A 25,848-nucleotide genomic window follows, 5' to 3' on the forward strand; every position below is an offset into this window, starting at 1 on the left:
CCAGCCACAAAAAATACAAATATGTACAATTCTCCTTATTTGAGGTATCTACAGTAGTCAAATTTATAGGAGGAGAAAGTGGAATAGTAGTTGCCAGGGGCTGGGACAGAGGGAAGTGGGGAGTTATTTTATGGGTATAGAGTTTCAGATTTGCAAGGTGAAAAAGTTCTGGAGATTGGTTTCACAACGGTGTATGAATGTACTTAACACTACCGAACTGTACACTCAGAAATGGTTAAGATGGTAAATTTTGTTTTATGTGTTTTTTTACCACAGAGAAAAGAAATAGAGCTGTGTAAAAAATTCCCTTGATGTATTTACAGATTTAATTTGGGACAAAGGGTCTAGAGGCTGAAATGACTTCTAATGACCCTTGTCAAAAACGCAGTCACCAGAGTAAGTCATTAGAGTTTGCTGCCAGTAGAGGGAGACATTCATTCTAATCCATCAAATCCATTGTTCCTTTGCTAAAAGACTGGCCTGTGTATAATTCTCTGCTGATTAAATGCTTGAATACCTTATCTGAAAATTTTCAGTGGCATGGAAAGGTACGTTTGGTTGAGGTAGGCTCCAAAGGAAGCCCGCTTAGGAATCAATAGGAGCCTGAAACTGGAGGCAGATAATAAATGGCTACTTCAAAAAACTTAGCTAAGAAAAGCTTGACTAAGAAGGGAAGGGGAGAGACAAAGAGAAGCTAAAGAGGTCAAGAGGATGAGGAAATTAAGATGGGAGAGAGGATATCAATAGATGGAGGGGGGAAAGCTAGATGTAAGAGAAACAGGTGATTGTTGACAGATCAAGGATGGAGAGAAGGCAGCAAGGATGACATCAAGGGTACAGGTCAATGGACTAATACTAGATTGGAGAGAGGAGAAGGAGGTTGGAGGTTAATGCAGGGAAATGTGTTGGTGGAGATGGGAATTTGGGGAGACTCTTATTCAATCACCTCAAATTTAAAAAATCCTTGCAATCCTCTGTGAGTTTGGTCTACTGCTTATTACTGCCATGCAAAGACAAGGAACCTAAGGCAAACAGCAGTAAAATAACTTACTCAAGTGTAGTCTCTAAACAGTGACAGGTCTAGTGAACTCAGAAAATTCCCGCCTTGGCCTCCTTCCTGATGCTATTAAGACAATCAGCCCACATTCTTCCACTCTCTCAATGTTTGGTGATGATGGGCTTTGCTAGGACCTCATGCCATCAGGTTTCCATTGTAAGATGAGGTTCCCTCGTCATGTGGGTTCTCCTTGATGCTTGATGTAGGTCAGTGGCTTGCACCCTGCTGAGCAGCTATGGTAAAGAATTGATTTCGTGTAGGAATCGCGTGTGAGTTTCAAGCCTTGACCCTTTGAGATATGCATTGCAAAACAATGAAGCTGTGTATTTAATGGATTTGAATTGCTTCCAGGTCACCCATTTGCTGTAGCTGTGTTTGAGGATCACGTGTGGTTCTCGGATTGGGCTACGCCATCGGTAATAAGGGTGAACAAGAGGACTGGCAAAAATAGGGTACGTCTCCAAGGCAGCATGCTGAAGCCCTCATCACTGGTTGTGGTTCATCCGTTGGCAAAACCAGGTACACTGGAGATGTTAAGCAGTATTTCCTTGGATGGAACCTGCGTCTTAATTGTTTGATGGCGGACAGAGGGTGTGTGTGTGTGTGGGGGGATTGTTTTGCAATTGTCACTAATCGTGTTAATATTAAGATTTTTTTCTAGGATTTGGACTTTGTTTAAACTAAGACAATCGGGTCACTTGGTCATTTAGGCTTTATCCCCAATTAGGCAATTTTGGTAATTTATGCTTTATCCCTCTAATTTCATCTTTTCTTTTACTTTCCTGCTACATTTCAAAGACTTTTGGGTTAAAGCACCAAGGGCAGAAAGTTTAGATACGTGTAGTGGAATCTTCTGCTATACTCGGGCCTCTCCCCGCCCCTGAGAGTACCGGTGAGTGAGGTCAGCAGGAGTGAGCAGGTGAGAAGGCATCCAGCATCCTGCCTCGCTCTTCTTTCTGAATCGCCCTTTGTCAGTTTGCCTAGATGACATTATGAGCCAGAAAATAGGAATCACATCTGATTAAAGAGCTTCTTGAACAAAATCACTAGCTAAACTCAATAAATACTCATAAGTTAATAACATTCTGAGCTTCTCTAAGAAGCAGCGGCTCCTTGTGGGAATGCTTCTGAAATGGCTCTTGACACACCCTCTGTTCAGATACACTGAGTTGTTCTCCCCAAAAGCTGTAGACTGTGATTTGCATCAATAAGACCCTTTTAATCTCCAAATGTGCCTGTGAATTTGCCTCTTTTCTCCACTAGGAGCAAATCCCTGCCTATATCAAAATGGAGGCTGTGAACATGTTTGCAAAGAGAGGTTTGGTACTGCTTCGTGTTCTTGTCGTGAAGGTTTTATGAAAGCCCCAGATGGGAAAATGTGTCTGGCTCTGAATGGTCATCAGATACCGGCAGGTAATACAATAAATTATGTCACTAAATTATCTTTTCTTGGCTCAGGAATATATTTGTACATCCATCCCTATGCTTTTGCTGATATTTTAATATTTTGTATTACAAAAAATTCCCCTGTTTTTAGGAATGCTGAGTTTGTTTTGCTTTTTCCTCTGATGAGTTTTAGGTTCCTATTGCAGACTAAATTGACCTCTAATTATAAAAGTCTTAAGCGCCAGTCCCCTCACGTTCCCATTTACAATGGAATGAATCCAGGCTTGGAAATAAATGCCAGCATTTTATCACCTCACAAACATGTTTAGAGGTTTTTTTTTTTTTTTTTTTTGGAAGTTTTATGTCCTGAATTTTAGAGGTAGTAATATATAATTCCCCTACCATAGGACATGTCTTAATGTGAAAAGCCCAGTCCTTTATAAAAAATAACTTTAGGATATTAAACAAGTGTGGAATGCAAACTGAAAAGTCTTGTGATCCACTTTCTCACAAAGTAAATGTGACTTGGAGGAAGAGGAAGAAAGAGTATTCCAAGTGTGATTTGTAACCAGGAGCAATGATTTCCCTCCCTTGAATGTGAACCCAAACAATTTAGGCACACTTGGATTCATCTCTTGATGTCTTTACACCAAAAATGTACCAAAGATCATTTAAATTTTATTAAAATCTTTAAAAAAATCTATATTTATCAGACAGGCATGATACAAATATAAGATAGGTGACAGATTGACAGCAAATAAGTGAACTGATCTATCCATGGACAAGAGTTGGATATTTTGGATTTTCAGAATTTTCTGTTAATTTGTTGCCTTAGGACAATAGTTTCAACCCCCTTGGTCTCAGGACCCCTTTACACTCTTAAAAAATTATTGAGAATCTCATAGAGTTTTTGCTTATGTGGATTATATCTTTAAATATTTATATTAAAGATTAGAACAAAATTTTTTAAATCTCTGTTAAAATTACAATAAATCCACTATCTATAATGTAACATATTTTTATTAGAATAACTGATATAAGTATATTTTCCAAAGCAAAAAATACGTAGTGAGAAGAGTGGTGTTGTTTTACATTTATAGCTTTGTCTTGCTTAATAGAGGACAGCTATGTTAAATCTGTTATGTGTTGTTTCTATTGACATCAATGAAGAAAATCTGGCCTCCCACAGACATGGAGTTGAAAAAGGACTATTATTTAATGACCTTTTGAAATGCCTTTTCCAGGTACTGCTCTTTTGATATTGTGCCAGAACTGGACAGGCAATACTTTCCTAAGCTTAGCTGTGATGTGGAATCTGACATCAGCAACAAATACTGACAGTTTTCCTTGAAGGACAGGCTCATTTTATTCATGTTTGAGAAAATGCATGCCAAATACCCAGTTCCTAACAGCACAGTTTGTCTGTCATTCATTTTTTCAAACAAAAATTCATGTTTAATTAAAAAAAATGGCCAATTTCAGCTTGCAGCTCAAAAATTGCTTATGTGCTTTTCCTCCATGTAACCACCATAACTTCTTTATGCACTGGTAGTGTTTTATGTGTATTTTCCATTTTATTCCATAGAATATCTAAAAGCCATGTAGTCAATGGTTGAGAGTTTTAAAAATTAATAATCCTTATTGCTTCATCATGATCTTCTGGTGAAACTGGATTTTTAATTTGTGTGCATGGTGGTGAAGAGCACAGCCACTGGTAGAGTTTGGTGTCTTTGCCTCGATTCATGCTAAGGCACTAGCAGTTTTACCCACCACTGCTTTTGCTATACCAGTATGAATGTGAACGCAGGAAAAAGAGGTAAATATCGCAGTGTTATTACAGAAAGAGTTTTTAACTTATGGACTCTATGCAGTGGGCCTGCAGAGATCTGTAGAATACCATTTAAAGAAATACTGTCAAAGAGTCCATTTCTCCCATGATCTGGATGGGGGATGGGGTGGGGTGGTGGTGCATGTATTAAATCATGGCTTATGTCGTTTCATATTCTAAAATGCAGGTAAAATCAGGCTAAAATAAGCATGAAACTACCTAAAGGAAGAATGTGTATGGAAGACAGGTTGGGGAGATCATCTCACTAATTTGTCCTTAGTAATGGTGGGCTGATTATGAGCTGATTTTGTTCATAAGGATGTTGGTATTTTATTCTTGTTGTTTCTTGCTAGTACCAAAAAGAGTCTTGTCTTTCTTCCCCACTGGCTCCCTGCCCCACAAACCATCAAATGCACTGAGTGAAACTGGGAGCACGTGGGATAGCAGGGTGTGGTTTTCTGAGCCACCAAGACCCTGCCAGTTTCCTGAATCCTCTTACTGTAAGAATGAGTCTAAACTCACAACTGGTGAACAGCCATAAATATAAAGTAAATCAAACTTTCCTTAAAACAGAAAAGCTAAATTAATTGCATCTATTGACCTTCAGTAGGTCATGAAGCTGATCTAAGTAACCAAGTAACACCATGGGACACCTTATCCAAGACTGGAGCGTCAGAAGATAACACCACAGAATCTCAATACATGCTAGTGGCTGAAATCATGGTGTCAGGTATGAATAATGAGTTCCCCAGTACAGCTCTGGTTTTAATAATTTCCATCCTACCAATGAGAAATTCTGAATTCTCTCTCCTAATGTTGGTTAAATCTACACAATGCTAATGAAGCCCAGCCTTGGACTCAAGTTATTCCTCTCTTCTGAGTGGCGTGCCTGGGGCAGATGGCTCCATATTAGACTGGATGTGAACTGTACACATTGAGTCTTTGGACTGAATATTCTTTTAAGAAATACAAGGGTACTTCAAAAAGTTCATAGGAAAATATGATTGAAGAATAATACAAATCTTTCCATGAACTTTTCAAAGTACCCTCATATAACTTGAAAACAAAGGTGAAAAATAAGACAATAGTTTTGAGTGTATCCCCATCCACACCTAGTATTTTGTGTATTTGGTCCATCTAGCTATACTTTCATTGGTGTGAAAAATTGACAGGGCTGACCAGTTAACTCAGTTGGTAAGAGCACAGCATTATGACATGGAGGTCACGGGTTCATATGCCTGTACTGGCCAGCTGCCACAAAAAAAAAAAAAAATGTTGACAGTAATTGATAAGCAAATATAGGTGGATTGCTTCAACTGCGCAGAAAGTCCATAAACAACAAATGTTAAAATTCTTTTCTTCTATATTGCACATTTATCACCAAAATGCCAAGTAATTTTTTAGTATGTAACAACTTTAGGGAACCTAAGTCTTTTACGTTCTGTATTCACTCATGAGGCTTACTCAGCACTGGAGCTTCTGCAAACTCCACCCCTTCTCTCTAGGTCACTGCCCTTCAATCAGTGCAGCTCCACTTTAAAACATTTTATTTGTTTATATTACTGAGAAACATTTTATTTTAACAAAACATCTATGGCTTTAAAAAAAAAAGTTTGAAAACTCCACATTAGGACATTCAAGAAAATGCTTCACCCAACTTTTGTGGTCTGTCTGCAGACTACGTTGTTGATGTACAGGGTTCTGGGGACCTCTTATTCCACCTTATTGGTGTGGTTATTGATAAGATATAAATAAAAAGGTGCACATTTTTAGTAATTATGATAACTAACATTTGTGTGGAGATTTAAAGTTTACCACATACTGTAAATACATTGTCTAATTTTATCCTTACTGCAACCCACCATTTTTCAGATGCAAAAACTGAAACTAAGGTAGATTAAGCTAATGACTTGACCAAAGGTTTTTGGAAATTATGACCAAATAATTAATTCATGCTAAAATAAGAGGTACTGGAAAACTTTGTCATATTAGAAATATTATTTATTCAGCAATTCACTTGGCCTCCACTGTGTTAAGTGCTGGAAATTTCAAGATGAGCTAAATATAGTCCCAGTCCGCAAGGTCACAGTCTGATGTGAAGACAATCAATGTGATGGAATAAAACACTATCAGTCAATATTAGCAGTATAGAGAACCTTTTCAAAGTCACCAGGGAATCCTTAGAGGTTAATAGAGCATATTTTGAAAGAGTAATGTTTGAGGGACTCACAGACTAAGATAAATGACAGATAGTAGATTAGGCACATGGGTGGGAATGAGGGAGGGATGAAGTGACCAGAGATTTGTGAGTACACACGTAGCAGGCTGTGTTTGACTTCACACCTGGACACTATAATCTGCCTAGTGCAGAATATATGGAACTGATTGTCTTGGTGAAAAATACCTTACCTTTCTATACCTGGATTGTTTTTCATTTTGTTCTAGTGTATGAAGTATTAGTTCCATCCCGGTTAAGCTAAGATGTCTTATTCATGTTTCAGAGTAAGATTTCATGTCAACAAATTGTCTATGACTAAAAAAAAATTTGAAAACTCCACATTAGGATTTTAGAGTAAAGTCTAAAATTCTTAAAGCAGCCTGTCAGTCTCTGTCCAGCCTGCCCTTAGAGGTCTCACCATCCTCAATGAGAGCTCACCAGACCTTCTGTCCTTGGCTGTCTGTGGCCTGCTTCAGTCACACAGGCCTTATCAACAACATACATATTGTGTGTTCCCAGTCCACAGTGCTCTTTCTCACCTCTCCGAGTTCTGTGAACCCTTCAGATCTCTTACTCAGAAAGTCTTTCCAGTTTTCTGACCAGGTGAGGCTGCCTCTTACAGCTCTCTTAGAACCCTGGTACTGTGCCTTGATAGTCCTTTTTGCACTTGAATTTCAATAATTAATTATGGAAGACAGCGGAGCCCTTATCTGTATTCTTCCCCACTATATTTTTGGTCTTCAGTTAGGCCTGGTATAGAGTCAGTACTTTTTAATGAATTTTACTAATTTTGCTCACAGGGCCCAGAGTCTTCTGGTGTGATAAGGTTAATTCTTATTCAGGTTGTCACAATACCCTTCTTATTTATCACCCTTATTTAAATATGTAGAGTACTTTTAATTCTCAAAGGATTTTTTTTTTAAATCACTTTTTCTTCTAGTCCTTACAGCAATCATGGGAAATTGACCTGGCAGAAATTGTCACCCGTAGTTTAGAGAAGAGGAATGCGAGTGAAGGCATTCCTTCCAGGGCTAGTTTGTGGCAGGAAGAAGTTTGGCTCCAGCCCATCCCTCCTATAGCCATTGCTTTTCATTATGCAAAGCTGCTTTGGGGTTTGCAAGTTACCAAACAAATCCTGAGTCATATTCTAATTTAAGATAATTCTGCAAGTGATTTAAAATGTCTTGGGTAATTGGATACTGTCCATCCTATGCTCTGAGCAGCCTTGTGATTTGGGAGCTAGTCTTCCAAATAAATGCTGAATCAAATGCATAATTGATTTAGTCTGAACTAACCATCTCTAAGAGTCATGAGTGACAGGAGATGACCAAGCAAGCATGAAAGCCATGTGTTCCCTCAAGAGAAATCTTCTCATTCAAGTAGCTAAGCAAATCAAGTGCAATTATCCAATGTCTGTATTCACATGGCACCTGAATTCTGCTCATCTCATTTAACCTTCCTTAATTTATGGACAAATTCGGAGGGCTTCTTTTGTTTCTTCTGTACTCAGATGAGCAAATTTACCAATGAATAGACAGATGATAGTTTACATCATACTGTGGTATGTCAGATTCCCTCAACTCCAAAAAAGTCAGGGTTGGGTGGCATTTAGAGAATGATTGTACACATAAGTAGTTAAAGAAAAAGAAAAAAAAGAGACAAACCTTGCTCGTGTTTATGGCTCAACATGTAACTCTGTCCCCTGGGGCATTTGCATTTCAATGGAGTATGAAATGATCCATTTACAGCATTTAACTTGTATGGTTCATGATTTTGTAAAAGTGCCTTGAGGTTTGCAAGTCACTGCATAAATCTTATAATAAACACACATTGTGACATACATATTCTATCATATATAAAACATTATATTAATAAATTGACAATAAATCTTTTTATGATTGTATTTCTTTGCCGTGTTGGTGCACAGATCTACTTGCTGCATAGTAGTCTGTTTTTTAGGGATAAGAATAGATCAACTCTTTTTGTCTGTCATAATGGCTGGGAATTTTCAGGTAAACAATAAACCTTTTGAAATTTGAATCTACTCACACCTAGCAATTTTATAGTTCAAATTTGCTTTTTAAAAATTGTAAATAAGTTCACACAGTGCTCTTCAAACACTGAATAGTTCTTTAATACTAAAGTTTGTTAAGAGCATGTAGACAGAAAAATATGATTTATGGATCCTTTCATATAGATATAGCTTACAGGTCAACAAAGTATTTCTATTTGGAGGTTAACGTGTCCTAGAATTTGGGAAATAAAGGCCGGGATGTTCTGTAGAACCCAGAATATTAAAGTCCATATTCTTCCCTAAGGTCTGGAAGTAATCGCATGGGGTTCTCGCTGTTTGCAGAACAAGATGACTGTGGTCCCGTGGGATGCAGCACGCATGCTCAGTGTGTTCCCGAGGGGGAGAATGCCACCTGTCAGTGTTTGGAAGGATTTGCTGGGGATGGAAAACTATGTTCTGGTAAGAGCAAAGTCCAAACACACATATTTGGAAAAATAGTAAGCTAGAAACATTCTTTCTGGTCTTTCTGACTCAAAATCTCCAGAGGAATTTATCTAATCAGCAGGTTTGATTAAGTTATTTGATGTTAGTAATAATGGATGACATGCATAGAAAATGAGACATATAAAATATTTACATATAATATAAACATATATTACATCGAGTTTATATTAAAATTATACAATATATGCAGTTGACATTAGGGGAAGAATTTATAATTAGCTTCAGAAGCATGAATTTGAGTTCACGTCAAATTCATGATTCACCGATTCCAATGAAAACACAACTTTTTTTTTCCCCAGAAGCTTAGGCCATAAGTTTTAGTCAAATAAATAGGTTATGATGGACAGTTTCCTATTTTATATTGATAGCCTCAAAGTTATGTTAGTGATTACGGGAAAGATCTCAGTCCTTATGGTCTGAAACTCTGGCACAACACGATTTATTTACACATACTTAACTAATTGGATGGGTGGAAACTCAGTAAAAGTTGATTCAGAAGTAAACTCTACATCCTAGATGCAGAACTTGCGTAACATTTGAAAACAGTTCCTGTAAACAGCTGAATGATTGAATATAAGATTACGCTTATTCATTCTTACTATTCCCATTTGTTAATTATTTCACTAGTTCATATTTTGCCCACAGATATAGATGAATGTGAGATGGGTATCCCAGTGTGCCCTCCCACCTCCTCCAAGTGCATTAATACTGAAGGAGGCTACGTCTGCCAGTGCTCAGAAGGCTTTCAGGGAGATGGGATTCACTGTCTTGGTAAGTGAGTGTGTGTGCAAGGGAGAGGGATGGAGGTGGGTCTTGGAAAACCAGGAGAAACCTTGGTGTGGCAGGCCAAGAGAAGACAGGAAATAATTGGGATGACACACATGTCAAGACTGAAAAAGGAGTTGTGCGACCTGTTCAAAATGACCTATTTTAGTTTTTGGTATAGTCAAGTTTGTGCCCTTGTGCTATTAATGCACTAGTCAGCTTCAAGCCCCTCTGCCTTTCTGGTGCTTTCTTGGGGGGTTGAGTGACACCAGTGTCTTATCAGTCCTCCATACCTGGAGCCGTCGTGGGGGGGATTGGACAGCATTTCTTTGTCACGAATTTGGCGACTGGAACGTGGTGAAGTGCAGAGCTGCTGAGAGCTTGCTGGGAGGTGCTGCTGCGAGCACGGAGGAAAGGAGGTGTGTCTGTGCAGAGGGCTCCCGGGTATTTCTTGATAGGTTCAGTGGCAGGAGTCAAGACACTGACACTCAGCTTCAGGTAAGGATGATTGAAACCTCTTTCCTAATTGCCATCCTCTGCCAAGGCCTGGGTGTGGCGTTGGCTTGGAGTTCACTTGTGGGGGGGGGGGTGTCATGTACCTTTCCAGGTGTCAGTAGCATAGCATCAGCCTACAAGTGAAGACCTGCTTGGAGCCATCCATGGCCTCGGGAGGTGGTTACCTAAAGCTTTAAAGAGCTTTGCAATTTCTCTTTCTGTATTTTCTTTTCCTTCTTCTGAAAACAAAAAGATCTTTTCAAGGTGAGGGGCAGATGCCCTGATAAGAAACTCACATGCTGCTGCTTTTTCCCACATCTTTAAGATTAAAGATGAAATATCAGTCATAACTATCAATTTCCTGGATCTGGTTGGTTTAAATCAAACCTTTATCAGATTAGTTTTGTGGAGTCCGCAGACATCTGTAAATTCTCTTTTAAGCACGTATTTAGCTGTCAGTCAGGAAAATGTCACTGCACTAATTAAGCCTGCTCATAGATAATTTAGACAAACAGACTTCATATTTAATTTCCTTTGAAGAGAAAGGAAGGTATCTTTTCTTGGATGTTTAAACTCATTAGACTCTGGATTCTCACTCTGTTACTAACTAGCCTCTTTCCAGTACCGAACGTGCAACGGGGTGCCATGCCCTGCCTGCCTGGTTGGATTGGAGTCTTCAAGCCCTCTGGAAACAGTGGGCTTTCCTGTTCTCCCACCCTCCCTCTCTGTCTCCCCTTCCCTGCCCTTTCTCTCTCTCTCTGTCTCTCCCTGTATGTATATGTATATGTAGATCAAATGCTTTGAATCATGCCTGGCATACAATAAGTGTTACAGAAAAATGTTGTTATTCTTATTATTACTAAGAGTAGTTGTGTGTCTTGGACAAGACTACATCTTTGTTTTTGCTTGTTTGAAAAGCTTTCTCTCTCTCAAGGTGATAGTTCATTGAGATTATAATAGGTCAAAAAAAAAGTCAATCTGGTCATTCAAGACAGCAATTCAGTGTGATAGACATTTAATTAGGTGCAAGGCACAAGCATTAGGAACTGTGAGGAATACCAGCATGAGGAAGGCAGTCCTTGCTTGAAAGGAGAACATGGTCTAAAAGAAATACAGCTGTGGTAAGTGGAAAGAAGGGTACACATCATAAGAGAAGTAAAAAACATAATGGAAGTTTAGAACTGGGAGAAGTATCTGTGTGAGGTACTGGGAAAGATGTCATGAGGAAGTATCATTTTGGAGGGACCATGGGGATGGGTAAATTTTTGTTTGGCAGATATATGAAGAGGCGGGAGTACTCTGGGCTTGACCAATTGCACATCTTATTTGGGGGATAGGGAATAACCTAGTTGAGCACTAAGTACAGATTATTTGTGGGGGGATAACAGAAACTGAGGTTGGTAAGGTGCTGTGGCCTTAACAAAATACCATAGACTAGGTGGCTTAAACAACAGGAATTTATTTTCTCACATTTCTGGCAGCTGGAAGTCCCAGATCGAGGGCTGACTTGGCTGATTTGGTTTCTGGTGAAGGATTTCTTCCTGGTTTGCGGACGCTCCCTTCTCAGTATGTTTTCACCTGGCCTTTCCTCTGTGTGCAGAGAGAGAAAGTGAGAGAGCTCTGGTGTCTCTTCCTCCTCTTTTAAGGACACCAATCCTATGGGATTAGGACCCCATTCTTATGACTTCGTTTAACCTTTACTACTTCCCTATAGACCCTATCTCCAAATACAGTCACATGGGGCACTAGACTTTAACATGTGAATTTGTGGGGGGACACAATTCAGACTCTAATAGATGGATTGGGTTACATTCTTAGAAGGATAGAAACTGAGGATCGGTCATTGGGTTTTACTTCTCTAGGCCAGCGCTGTTGTAAATTTTCTAGTAGCCACATTACAAAATGTAAAAAGAAACAGGTGAAATTAATTTTAATAATGTACTTTATTTGTTCTAATATATCCAAAATACTAAATTTTTAATATGTGACCAGTATAAAAATTAAGATATTTTATATTCTTTTTTATTTGGTCACTAAGTCTTCAGAATCTGGTATGTGGTTTTCACTTACAGCGCATCTCAGTGTGGACTAGATGCCTTTCAGTTGCTCAATATGCACATATGGTGATGGCTACCACATTGGACAGCACAGCTCTAGGCAACTACCACATTGGACAGCACAGCTCTAGGCAACAGAGAGCCACTGGCAGCATTTGAGTCAAGAGGTGCAAGGATGGGTTGATCTCATTGCGGAGTAAGGGAGGATAATCTGGCACTGGTGTTTAGCAGTGCAGAGGAGGAGACATGGCTTGCAGGAATGTGGTAAGGCTGTTCTTGTAGTAATGCAAAATTAAGAGGAAGGAAGAACTTAAATGTTAGAGTGGTAATAGCTAAGAAAGAAAAAGGTGGGTAGTTGGAAGAGAAAGGATGACTTACTTAGTTCATATTTATGTACAAAAAGCAATAATGTATTTGCTATAACATGTATGTCAATGACTGGATGTCTATTTGCAAAAGTTAAGCATGAATCTTTAGGACCTGAACCTCTAAACATTTGTCTAGAGGTAGTTTACCAATCACCAACTCTGGGAACTCTCCTTTCCTTCCAAGCAGAGCAAACTTCCAGCCTTCTGTCAGGAGCTTAGAACACCTGAATGGGCATGCAGCCGAGGGAACCGCTTCATCTCTCTCCGATGTTCATAATAGGATCTTTAAACCTAAAAATGTGTAGGGCTCTGAGAACATGCAACATGACAGAAACTGAAGATGCTGCCTTTCCAGAACGTTGGGCTTTCCAATTGTAACCCTCTTTCCGCCTCTGCGCCCCATTTTCTCTTCCCTACTCCTATTTCCTAACAGACATCGATGAGTGCCACCTGGGGCTGCACAGCTGCGGAGAAAAGGTCAACTGCACAAACACGGAGGGAGGCTACACCTGCACGTGTGCCGGCAGCCTGTCTGAACCCGGACTGACTTGCCCTTTAGGTTGGTGGGTGTCCTAGATTGAAGGGGAGGGGCTTGGTTCAGGGGAATTCTGTACCCCAGCGTATTTGCATTAGAGATTCTGGAAATCATTCCATTCAATCGGGTGGGAGAGCTGGCTTTCCTGATTAGGTTGATGCTGGGCTTGAGAATTTGAAATGGTCCAAGTTTTCTTAATTTAACAGTATCTGGAATAAATCCTTTTTCATTAGTCACAATTCAATAAAGGTGGGAACACAGGTGGTTCTCTTTAACAAAGCAACCAATCTCTCGATTTGTAATGTTGATTTCGAGGCTGCTGGAAAAACTTTACAGGGGCTGGGCAGGTTGGTGAGAATATCTGGACTCTTAGCGTTTTAAATCCCTCTCAAGGATTTTAAAAATGTTACATTAAAAAGTCATTATTTCTTGATGTGAATGAGAATTCCAGCTGTCTTTCTTTTTAAATATTCCTAATGATCAATTTCTGCTTCCTGAACCTTCTCCCGGTAACAGCAGTATCTTCTCACCATTAGCTCCCCAGAAGGGGAGCTGACTTTACCCAGACCCTGCAATCCAGGATGGGGCTCTCTCCTGTCACTGCCAGCTTGTTGCTTCTCTTAGCTCTGCAAGCAGGAAACATCCTAAGAGAGGAAAGTTCTGTGCTTGCTTGGTCTCTATTTTTTCAGCGTGTTATTTTCCTCAAATAATTTGCTCTTCTTAAAGGTATTGAAAAACTGCTAATATTTATATAGTCAGCTACACATCCGGATGTTTTCCATTTAAGGAGCAGCAAACCATTCAATAGAAGAGACTTTACCACTTTGGCATTCCCTCTGTTACGGAACATTTCCTTCTTGTCAAAGTTGCTACAGTCTTGTCTTTGAGACAAATTAAATAGTTTTTAGGAGAAGCATGTTTGAGGCTCCCAGGATATTGGGGGTCATGGACTGTGCATTGGCAGGTAGTTTTGAAGCCATTCAGAGATTCTGGTTGTTTAGTGAGAATTTAAAACTAGCTGTCATTTCACGTGGTTAGTGTATGTTTGTGGATGACAGATTTGCTTTCATAGTGAGATCAGTGACTCTGAATTCATATGGTAACTTAAGGTTGGTCAACCTCTGCCTCCAATATGCTTTGTATCAGATAATACTGAGCCTAAAGAATGGCTGGTTTCATGGTGAATGACACAAAGTTTGGTTTGGCAAGTGCAACTGTGGTCACTCTTATTAGTTCTACAGTCACTAAAAGACATTATATCAAAAATTGTTCATGGAAATTAGTTACTGATACTGATATCTGAAAGACCCCAATCACTTCAGAAAATAAAACTAGTATCTTCGATTCTTCTAGACTCTACTCCACCCTCTCTCCTTGGGGAAGATGGTCGCTATCCTGTCAGAAATAGTTACCCGGAGTGTCCCCCATCACATGACGGGTACTGCCTCCACGACGGCGTGTGCATGTACATCGAAGCGGTAGACAACTACGCGTGCAAGTAAGTCACACTGTCTTTCTGATAGCCGGGGGATCTGCTATTGCAGTCCATAACTTTGAGCTAATGTGTAAAATCTATACCGGGATTTCTCTGCAATTAGATTTTCCCTAGGAAAAACATAAATATATGTATATAAAGTGTGTCTGTGCTCCCTTGCACCTGCCTTATGTATCACCCCCAGCCCCAGCCACCAAGGGTAAATAGAAAAAGAAATTGGTGATTTTCTCTTTTACTTAAATAACTTGATGTTAGTATTAGTCTGGGGATCAAACTGATACTGGTTGAGAAACTTAGGTTTGTGAGAGAATTCCTTATAGCTTTGGTTTATATGCTGCCTTATGTGTGGTGAGCATGTATGATGTGTTTCTGCATTTACAAAAGTGTTGTACGTGTTTACACTGGACTTCTTGCCAGTATGTATTTATTAAAATACATATATTTTACAAAACTAAATATATATATAGGTATTTTTTCTTCACTTCCTAATAGTTGACAGTCACATTTTTGTTGTTTAGTGGCAATTGCCGGATGCAACAGCTGCTGCTTTTGCTCCCTTTCTGCACCCACGAGGGTGTCAGAGTGGGCAAAGCATCAGCCTAAAAAGCAGAAGACCTAAAACTATGAGGCGCCCCTACTGTGCTCACCCAGAGAACCTCCCCGTGGAGCTTGTAATGAAACCCAAACTCACACTATCTAGTTCTGTGTCAAATTTTGTTTTAATTAATTGTATATTTTGGGGGCAATATGAAGAAACTGATAGATACTGAAAAATAAATAGGTCCCCATGGTTAGACTCCTTACTCATTGGTACTTTTCTCTGTGCCTGAGGAAGAGGTGATAAAATATTGTGAGCCTCACGGAGAGGCTATAAGCTTAAAGGCTTTTATTATTTTATCAAAAATAATAAGCAGAAATATGACGGTACCTCAAAAAGTTCAAGAAAAGAAAGGTTCATGTTATCTTTTAATTCCATTTTTCCACAAACCTTTTTTTTATTGAATTGTAATTGATTATACGTATTTTAGGGGTTCAACATTAACATATGTTGATTTATTATTAGCATATATATTAGTACAAATCATACTTATTCTTTATGCCCCTTGTCCAATCTCTCCCCATCCCCCTCAATCTCCCCCTCCCACCTCTGATAATCCTAGATTTCTTCTCTCCTTCGGAAAGAGGAATAGTCACTCTGTTAATTTGTTGCCCAGATGATCTGTCCAATGTTGAGAGGTGTGTTGAGGTCCCCACTATTATCGTAGAGCAGGTGCTTCTTCTATTACTCTGGAATGGGCTTTGTGGAGAGAGACATCCTCTTCTTTTCTTTGGTCTCTGCTGGTGACTGTCCTTGTGTCAATGCACTTGAGTGGCTGGAGGGCCATCTGCACGGTTCTGCAGCAGCTGTGGCTATTGTGGTGGCTGTGTTGGGCCACCCACACGGGAGAGGTGTTTTTGGCATGCTCCTTGCCTGCTTGTGGGAGGACGGGTTGGTCCCTAGCTCCATCTGTTTTTACATTCTAAGATGTTGTGGAGCAGTTGGGTGGGAGGTGGAGAGGGGAATGGGGAAGGAAATAGGGTGGCAGGAAGGAGGGGGGCGTGGTTGAGGACCATGGCCTCATTCCTGCAGGGGAGACCGGGGGCTTCCAGTGGTGGCTTGGTCGTTGCCGGACTGATGAACTCTGTAGGTCTCTCCTCCTCTTCCCCTGAGCTCTAGTGGCCCCAGCTTGGCTGTCGTTGCTTTTTAATAGTTGTAAATTGGTTGATTTGTGGGAGAGAGTGATGCTGGGGACCGTCTATTTGCTATCTTGACCGGAAGCCGTTCCACAAAATTTTTGAAGTACCCTCGTGTAGTCTTAGTTATTATAGTCTAAATTATTAAAAGAATAAGTTATATTCTGTGACAAAGTATATAGCCCTGCATTATAAATCATGTCAGTGTGACAAAAATAGTGATAAGTGCTTATGAATATTTGTAAAAATGACTCTACTTTAATAGAATTCTGCTTTCACATTCATATTTACATACTATAATTATCTATCCTAAGAAAAATCTAGTACTTACAATTGTTATTCTTGATTTTAATATTAAGAATCAAATTGTTTTTGCTCATTCATTGTTTCTTATTCCAAATAATGAAATTATAAAAACAAATGTCCTAGTTTATTAGGTCATGGTTTGTTTTTCTCCATGGTACGTTTAGTTCATAAAAATTATTATAATAACATAAAAAGTTCTGTAGGATTACGTATTGCATTTAGTGCAGTATTTTCATTTGGATCTGATAGCAGCAATTCATTAAATGATTGATGAACTCTTTAGCACACTGCTTTTCTTTCTCATTAAATACTGATGAAAATATCATATTTCCCTGATAATGTTTTAAATATGAGTTGCTACAAAATGACAATTAAACTGGAGATAACACTCAAATTTAAGAACCTTTAATCTAAAGCAATATTTAAAATATCACCAGGGTTCACAGTAATCTGGATCACAACTTTGTTTTTAAATTGTACATTTAATAAATATGTGGTTTAATCAAGTATGCAACCCTTCCCTCTTCCTGCCCTGATGACCTCACCTTATGTTTTATTAATTCCATAATAGCAAATCTCTAGGGAGTGCTTACCAGTCCAGCTTTTATTAGAAACACTTCATAGGCATCATTCTATACAGAGTGTTTTTCATGCTGGGAGCTCGTTTCTAAAAGGCCAGCTCTTCCTTCTTTGCTTGGAGGCAGTGGCAGTTCCCCTCAGATAGATGGGAGTCCCAAGCTGTACCCAGTGATGCTGAGGAAGTGAGAACTGGAATCTTCATGTCCCAAATATTCCTCACAGATTTCCTGGTCTGGAGATTCTCAGAAGGTTCCAAATCTCCTGAGCTCAGAGGAGGTCCTCTCTCATTCTGGTTTGACATTGAGCCAAACACCCTTCTGGGCAGGGCTTCTTCAGACCAAGAACCTCCAACACCAGTGCTGCAAAATGTTTCTTGTTTGTGTGTGGTCAAATCAGTGTGAGAAATGTTTCATACAGTAGCCTTCAATTCTTGATTCATGGTACACCACAACACATTACAAAGTCTTGTTTACCTTTATTTAGTCCAGAATGTCTTGAAATTATTTAACCATGGGAATGCAAATTTATTTGGCCAGGGAATTTTTTGTTTAGTTTAACAGAAGAACTAATAATAACCCAAAGAACTAGTGGTTTGTATCCCTCCACCCCCCTGCCCCAAATAAAAATGTTGATAGACTATACTGGGCCTTATAAGGCTCGGAGAAGCTCTGCTATCACAGCCTGAGTTGACTCCCAGGACTCTTGATTACCTGATTGACATATTCCTCCAGACCCCAAAATCTCTGAGGATCAGAGGTATGGCCCATTAACAACCAACAGTTTAAAAGTGGCTGCTAAGCATTGATAGTAAATGGCTATAATCAAATATAGCTAGAATTAAAACAGTATCCAGAAAAGCCTAGGATAACTTGATGGCCCATTAGGCTTCTATACTCAGATCCTGCCATCTCTTGCATGGTCAGTTCTAGAAGAATAGCTTTTCAATGGTGAATGGAGCTTAAAACCCTTTTTGAAAGCAGCATGGTGTAGTAGATGAAACAAAGGCTTTGAAATTGGAGAACCATGTGAATTAAACCTGTCATTCATTAGCCGTGTGATTTTGTACAAACTACTTGACTCCTTGAGCCTCAGTTTTCTCATCTGTGAAATGGGAATTATGCCATGGAGAATAAAATTAGTAAAAGATTAGCATGGTGTCAAAGACATAGGGTGCTTAACAAATGCTAATTCCTTTCCCTCCTTCCTCTGAAAGTGTCTTGCCAAGCTCCTATGACCAGCAAAGGGTAGAACAAGGACTAGTGTCCAGATCTTTTGCAGCTTTGTCTGATATTTTTTCCATGGTGCCTCTTAACACTGTAGGGACTGGTATCAGTTTTCTGTGTATTCATTCCTTTTGGAATAACGTGGGGGCATGGATGGATAGATAGTTGATCCAAGTCCAAGGAGAAGAAATTCCTAATAAGTGAGCATCATGCAATGTTTAATAGGATGTTTTTAAAGTTGATGCTTTAGCAAAAAAAAAAAGAGTACAAGTGTTTACCTGAGATTCCAGTAGTTTCTGGAAACGTATGTTCCCAGTAGATGGCAGCATTGTTTCATTTACTTTAGAAAGGTTTAGCAGTAAATTGGTCACTGATAATTCTAGTAACAATTTCACTAATGAGACAGCAGGGTGTTTATGGGTGAAAGTTTGTTTTTTCCTCCATATAGTTTTTCCCCCTTGAAGAAAATAAGCAAATATTTGTGTGTCACCACTGAGACCTTTTCTCTTGGGCCAGTAGTGATTCTTAAAACAACCACCACCACCACAAAATGGGAAAACCCACAGCCTGGGTTGTGCTTCCTGGCCAGTGACTGCACACATTCTTCTTTTATGGACTGTTTCAGATGAGGCACTCTGCCTTCAAGTTCCTCTTTCCTTTGACCTGTACACCTTAAAATCCGGCCAAACATTTGTTTTCAAAACTCCCTTGGCTCTTAGGACAGAGTTGCTTTGTGTTGGTTTTAAAGGATGGCTCCTCAGGATTTTAGCCTAACAGAAATTGATCTTTAATCAATGTTCTGTAATGCCTTATACAGGCAGTATGCAAAAAATTCTCCCATCAATCCCAGGGCAAACAGAACAAAGGGGAAAGTCCATGCTGCATTAACTTGTAAATAACAGTGCTTTCAACTGACCCCCGATGGATTTACCATGTGCTTCCAAAGAGCTGAGTCTAGAAATGCAGAGGTTGAGAGATGGCTGGATATTGTCTGAAAAATATCAGTATCTTTGGCCAGGGCTCTCTGATGACCTGTTTGTATGTTGTCACAGCTGTGTTGTTGGCTACGTTGGGGAGCGATGTCAGCACCGAGACTTGAAGTGGTGGGAGCTGCGCCATGCCGGCCGTGGGTGGCAGACGAACGTCACCGTGGTGGCCATCTGCTTGGTTGTGCTTGTCCTGCTGCTCCTCATGGGGCTATGGGGGGCTCACTACTACAGGTGATCTTTTTTTTTTTTTTCCAATGGTACTTTCAACCTCTCTCTACACCCTCCCAGGGGAACACCTGCCTTTTTGAGATGAACTTCTACATATTTAATACATTTAAAAAATGGAATGTTTACAAAAAATAAATAAATAAATAAAAAGAAGGGCCAGGATTTCACTGCCCTAAAACATCAAGGCTGTCACATTTCCTTGTCCCATTCCAGCCTTCATCCACACCCCTGAGTCGTGTATGTGGTTGTTATTTAACGTAGTGAGTGCACTTTGCATTACACTTTCTTCTTTTAGCCTCACATTGTTTTGCCCCCCCCCCCCCCCCCGTAGTCTGCATAACTATAGCTCTTGTGACTGCCTTCCATTGAGCTGATTTCCCACAAAATATTCACTAGTGTTAAAGAAAATAAGTATCTCCCCTAACTTGAAAGAAAGTTTCTGATCTTTGGATTTTCAATAGTTTCAAGTTAATGGTTAAAAATTGTGGAACAAAAATATTTCTACTTTTAATTTTTTAAAAATGCTACATTAGTGTGAAAGTATGTGAATCACATGGTTTCCTCATTTTCCATTTTCTTAAAATGTAGGATAGCATCCTCCACTATCATCAACACTGAGAAACATTTCAGGTACCATTATAGTTTGTGCTGCAAAATATCAGTGAGTCATAGCACTTTTAGGCTGAAGGGGACTATATAGAATTATCTAGTTCAATCTTACCATTTTATGACTGGAGAACTTAGGACCCACTTAACTAATAAGCTCCAATTCTCTGGGAATGTACCAAATACCTGCCACCATCCAACCACATTTACCGCTACTGTACACCACTCAAGTGGCAGCTGTCTTGTAATCTGGAAAATTGAGTGTATCAGCCAAGATGCACTTGTCTGAGATCCTGCTATATCCTAGTGTAGTGGTTAAGAGCATGGACTCTGGAATCAGATCGCACAGGTTCAATTCCCAGTTAGTGCCTAAAGAGCATCAGGCATGTTTCCTAACCTCTGTATTCATTAATTTCCTTAGCTATAAAATAGGGACGAGAATATAATTGTAGGTCTGGCATATAGGATTTAATAAATGCTACCTGTTGTTATTGATATGGTTTTCCATGAACTGTAATCTTCCCCAAAAGAGTCATATGCTCTAAGCCCTTTTCTGCCATCTGCTGAGAGACAAGGTTAACAAGCACAGACTTGAAATTTTAATTCAGTGGTCCCTCAGGAACATTGCACTTTTTGGTCTGGTATTCAACAGATATCTTGGACATTTGTGGAAAGAATATTGTATGATCAATGGTTCATCCCACTGGACAGAATGTGAAGAGAAAGGTAGATACTTGGCAAATAGTGCAGAAAAAATGGAAGTGAGAAACTTAAGTTCATGTGTGCCGTAATTATTAAGTATTTTTTCTTATTTGATGTGTTTTGACGTGGTAAGTGTGTCTTATATTCTGCTGACATTTTTTAGAGATCTGGATTAGAAGCTAATGGCAAATTTTTGGCCTTTTTGACTTGGAATTCAAAGACCAGCTTACCTGAAAGATGACTGTAGACTTTACATACAAATATGAACTTTAGCCTCTCACTCCCATCTACCTAAAATCAAAAGTAATAATGACTATTTCCTCAGAAAGAAAGCACATCAGAACCCTGTTTATTCTTTTTGCTGAAATGCATCCAGAGTTGTAAAATAACTTTTTCTTAGTGAATCTATGGTTATTTTACATAACAGTTTTGATCAATAGAGCTGCTAACCCTGCTGCAAATTTTCAGCTACATGCTTGATTACATTTGTGCTATAGATAGATTGATTCTGACAAGATCAAATGAAAGCTACTAGTCTAAATATTTCCATGGCCACTAAAGTATATATACCAACAAATGCAGTGCTAACCTTGAGTTTTTAAGTTAGATATGTTAGATGATTTTTTAGACTTAGAATCAGTTATTTCCTCTTTCTACACCATTCCTTGCCTGTCTTATCTAGATTGAGTGTTCGACAACATTTGTCTTCTGTGTCTCTCAAAAGATTAATGTTCATGAAACTAAATGAAATTTTTACAGTATTCTAATATTATTACTTCATAAAACTTGATTTCTTGGAAGGACCCCTTGTAAGGAATCAACAGGAAGTATTCCATGACAAACTACAACTTTGGAACTTCGGAACTGTTTATATCAGCCACTTGCTTCTATTTTTTCCTTGAAGCCTTTATTAAAGCCAGTAATAACCCACATGTATTCTCAGCTTGTGGCATGTGGCTTTTGTACCAGCCCCTTTCTTCCTTATCACTCTTTCCCAGATGTCCAGTTAGGGCTTTTGAGAGAGGGTCACACTGATAGAGGGGATTAGGCTGCCCGTCTGCCGCTGACAGCAGTGTTGCTTTGGAGTCTCGAGGCTGGCTGGTGGTCTTTGCTGCCACATTGCCTCATTGCCTTCCCTTAAATGGGGCCTGTGTAACATGTGTGTACCCGTCTCTCTCCTGCTAGAGGTTACTGCTTTGAGGACAAGGATCCCACCTTAATGAGAGATCCTCTTCCCCTCCCCCAGTGCATGGCACCTTGCATAGACTTAGTGTGAATATTTGTCACACAAATCAGTGTTTAACAAACTGGATTTGTCAGCAGGAGACCTAGTCTATTTCCTAGTTTACAAGTCTGAGACTGTGTTATCTTGGGTCTTCCCCTCCTTCTGTTCTTGCCTCTAATTCCTTTATGAGTAGGACATTGCAGTGGAGCCTGGGCTTTGCATCATTATGACCTAGTTTCTGTGCTGCCCTTGGTAGCTGTGTGTCTTGGGAGTGTCACTGCCATCTCCAAACCCCACAGCTTCCCTTGTAAATGAAGCTGGTATAGCCTGCCTCATATAGTTGCTGTGGTATTATTTCCTTGCCAAAATTTGTAAGTCCGTTAAGGCAGAGACTGTTGTTGTTTTTCTCTTGCTATATTCCCAGTACTAGGACAGTGCTTGGGATTTAGTTAGTACTCAGTAGATGTCGGGTCTGCCGCTGGCCAACCCGAACAGCCCTTAGCCTCGTTCCTTTCGGTGGGCGAGCGAACGGCCTGGGATTCCCCTTTCCCTCCTGTCTCCTTTGGAAGGAGACGGGGGAAGAGAGCCGTCAAGAGAGGTGAGCACACCCGCCGGCCCCCCCAAAAACAGCCCGGTTAAAGGACACTCAGAGGCGGCGGGGGGTTCTGTGGAGCAGTTCCATTTATTATCACACAAGCACTTGCTTTTATAGGCAGATAGGGAGGGGAGGTTTTAACATAATCCAATCAGCTTAAAGGTCAAGGGCATGCATCCTGTCTCTGCCTAGCTATTGCAACCACGCAGTGTTCACGAGTGCAGAAGCACGTATTTGGCCAATAAGGGCTAAGGCAAGGTTCCCACAGACAGCCCCACCCTACTTCCTCCTGGCGCCTTCTTAGGCTGCCACATTAATAGGCCCTTGTGGGCCTATAATGGCGCCGCTTGTAATGTCACTTAAGGTGGCGTTAGTTTTTAAGGCCCGACAAGTAGATATCTGTGAAGGAACAGACACATCACTACCCCTCTCCTCCATACACACACCCCTCACAGAACCTTGGAAAGAGTGAAATATCATCTGGAAGATATTTTGAGTTCTGCAGCAAAGAATGCCTTTTAAACCCCTAAAGTTATGTTCCTAGTTATCTTTATATTTCTTTTCTCCCACACATTTTAAAAACCTAAATTTCAGTAGCAAAAATAGTTGTCCCCGACCATCACTGAGTGGGCTGAGTGTTTTGCTTTGTTTTGTTTTGAGATTGTCTCAAATGTTGGCTTTGTCACAGGACTCAGAAGCTGCTATCAAAACATCCGAAGAATCCTTATGAAGAGTCGAGCGGAGACAGTAGCAGTAGCAGGCGCAGGCCGGCTGACAGTGAGGCTGGGATGTCCTCTTGCGCCCAACCTTGGGTAATGTGACTAAAGCAGATGAAGCAAGGAATTGACTTGATATTAACCCCAGTTCATCTTTTCTCATTCTTCACTGAGTTCAGGGCGGCTGGAGTCTGTCGTAGCTCCCCGCTGGTGTCAGTGTTAGCCAACACCACATCAGCTAGAGAGATCCTGGGGGATGGGAGACCGTGTCCTAAATTAAAGGAATCAGATGAGTTAATATGGTGCCATGATTTAATGACACAAGAAATTTATGGATTTTTTTTCTATTGTGAAGTTTCTTCCTATAACTTAGATTTTTATGTGTTACGTGGAAAGTCTTTCTCAATTTTTAAGTAATCCCTTTCAGAGGGATATCTTAAAAACCCAAGATCATGCTCCTAATTTTCTTAATATTTATTTTTCACACACATTTTATTTTATTTTATTTATTTTTGGACAAGGATTTCTTTATCCTTTTTCTTTATTTAAGATAGGCTCTAATTACATTCTAGCTGAACTCTGAGGACTCATACATGTATATGTCTCTGTGTGCCTGTGTATGATCGTGCACATGTTTTTGCATGTGTGTGTATATGTATGTGTGTGCATGTGTGATTTTTTAAAATTGGTTATAAATATTCATGGGGTACAAAGCTGACCGTCACCACTTGTGCCCAAGATATGATGGCAAGATCCATACTGGCAGTATGTCCATTACCACAAATTGTGATTATGCCCTGTGTCCACCACCCAATTAATCCCCAACCTCCCTCTTCCTCCCCCTTTCCCCCACCCCACTTTGCAGCCCTAGGTCTGCTCTCTCTCCACAAGTCCAGTGCACCACTGTGGTCTTTCTTTCCTTCCTTCTTTCTCTCTTAGCTCCCACTTATGAGTGAGGACATGCGGTATTTATCCCTCTGTGCTTTGCTTATTTCACTCAACATAAGTTTCTCCAAGTTCACCCATGTTGTTGTGAATGGCAGAATTTCATTCTTTTTTATGGCAGAGTAGTATTCCATGGTGTATATATACCACATTTCCCTTATCCAATCATCCATCGATGGACATTTAGGTTGGTTCCTTATCTTGGCTATTGTAAACAGAGCTGTGATGAACATGGGAGTGCAGGTAACATTTTGACGTGATGATTTCCATTTGTTTGGGTATATACCCAGAAGTGGGATTGCTGGATCGTATGGTAGTTGCCTGTAGTTGTTTGAGAAACCTCCATTCTGTTTTCCATAGTGGTTGTACTAATTTATAGTCCCACCAACAGTCTAGGAGCGTTCCCTTCTCTCCACATCCTTGTCAGCATTTGTTATTCTCCGTCTTTTTGATTATAGCCAGTCTAAGTGGGGTGAGATGATATCTCAGTGTGGTTTTAATTTGCATTTCACTGATGATTAGTGACGTTGAGCATTTTTTCACATATCTGTTGCCCATTTGTATATCTTCCTTCAAAAAATGTCTATTCAGCTCCTTTGCCCATTTTTAATTGGGTTATTTGTTTTTTCACTGTCTCACATATATTTTAAGTCCCTAAACTTCAGTAGCAAAATAGTTGCCAGATGTCGCAAATAAAAATACAGGACACCTAAATTCATGCTTATACTGAAAGTCCAAGTTTAAATTCAAATTCAAATTTAACAGAGTGTTCAGTATTTTATCTGGCAATCCTAGTTGCCTGATAAAATCCAAAAAGCACAGTGGATTGAGAAGTTCAAGATGCTTCATGGGTCACTTGCTTTAATAGCTGACCTTGGAACACTAGAAGGCAGACTTGGGACAGGCTAAGCTCTCTTGATACTGTTAAGGGAATTTCCATTTCCAGAAATCTGTCAGAGATAACTTGACTGATTCAGTGTGTGCTGTTGGTGTTATTTGTGGTATATTGTGAAAAAGGCTGAAAGATATGGCAGGTCCATGGATGATTGAAATCTTAGGGAAGAGCTATTGGGGGAGATTATGGAGGGACAAAGGCAATATTTGGGGTCCTTCCCACCTCATTCCCCCGACTCCCCAGCCCTACCTTACCATGCACTCCCAGAGAACAGCTTTCCTGTGGCTGTGCTTTTAACTAACAGGTGATCACCTGTCCCTACCTGTTACAGGCATTCAATGCTTACTTGTTTTGTAGTTGAAACTGAGTAGGGAAATAAAATA

General features: G+C 39.9%; 1 protein-coding gene across 2 annotated transcripts in view; it reads left to right on the forward strand.

Moving 5' to 3' along the window:
- The window catches only part of EGF (epidermal growth factor), an 86,435-nt gene that overhangs the window by 55,789 nt on the left and 4,798 nt on the right, over positions 1 to 25,848 (forward strand). The window contains exons 14-22 of one of the 2 annotated variants that reach the window (XM_063107582.1): positions 1,409 to 1,576; positions 2,321 to 2,470; positions 4,879 to 5,001; positions 8,846 to 8,962; positions 9,653 to 9,778; positions 13,126 to 13,251; positions 14,581 to 14,725; positions 19,617 to 19,784; positions 23,598 to 23,721. In XM_063107582.1, coding sequence (XP_062963652.1) covers positions 1,409 to 1,576; positions 2,321 to 2,470; positions 4,879 to 5,001; positions 8,846 to 8,962; positions 9,653 to 9,778; positions 13,126 to 13,251; positions 14,581 to 14,725; positions 19,617 to 19,784; positions 23,598 to 23,721 — 1,247 coding nt within the window. The remainder of the gene's footprint in view (positions 1 to 1,408; positions 1,577 to 2,320; positions 2,471 to 4,878; positions 5,002 to 8,845; positions 8,963 to 9,652; positions 9,779 to 13,125; positions 13,252 to 14,580; positions 14,726 to 19,616; positions 19,785 to 23,597; positions 23,722 to 25,848) is intronic. The other variant, XM_063107584.1, reaches the window with a different exon arrangement.

The sequence above is a fragment of the Cynocephalus volans genome, chromosome 9 (assembly GCF_027409185.1).
Source record: "Cynocephalus volans isolate mCynVol1 chromosome 9, mCynVol1.pri, whole genome shotgun sequence".
Taxonomy (NCBI): domain Eukaryota; kingdom Metazoa; phylum Chordata; class Mammalia; order Dermoptera; family Cynocephalidae; genus Cynocephalus; species Cynocephalus volans.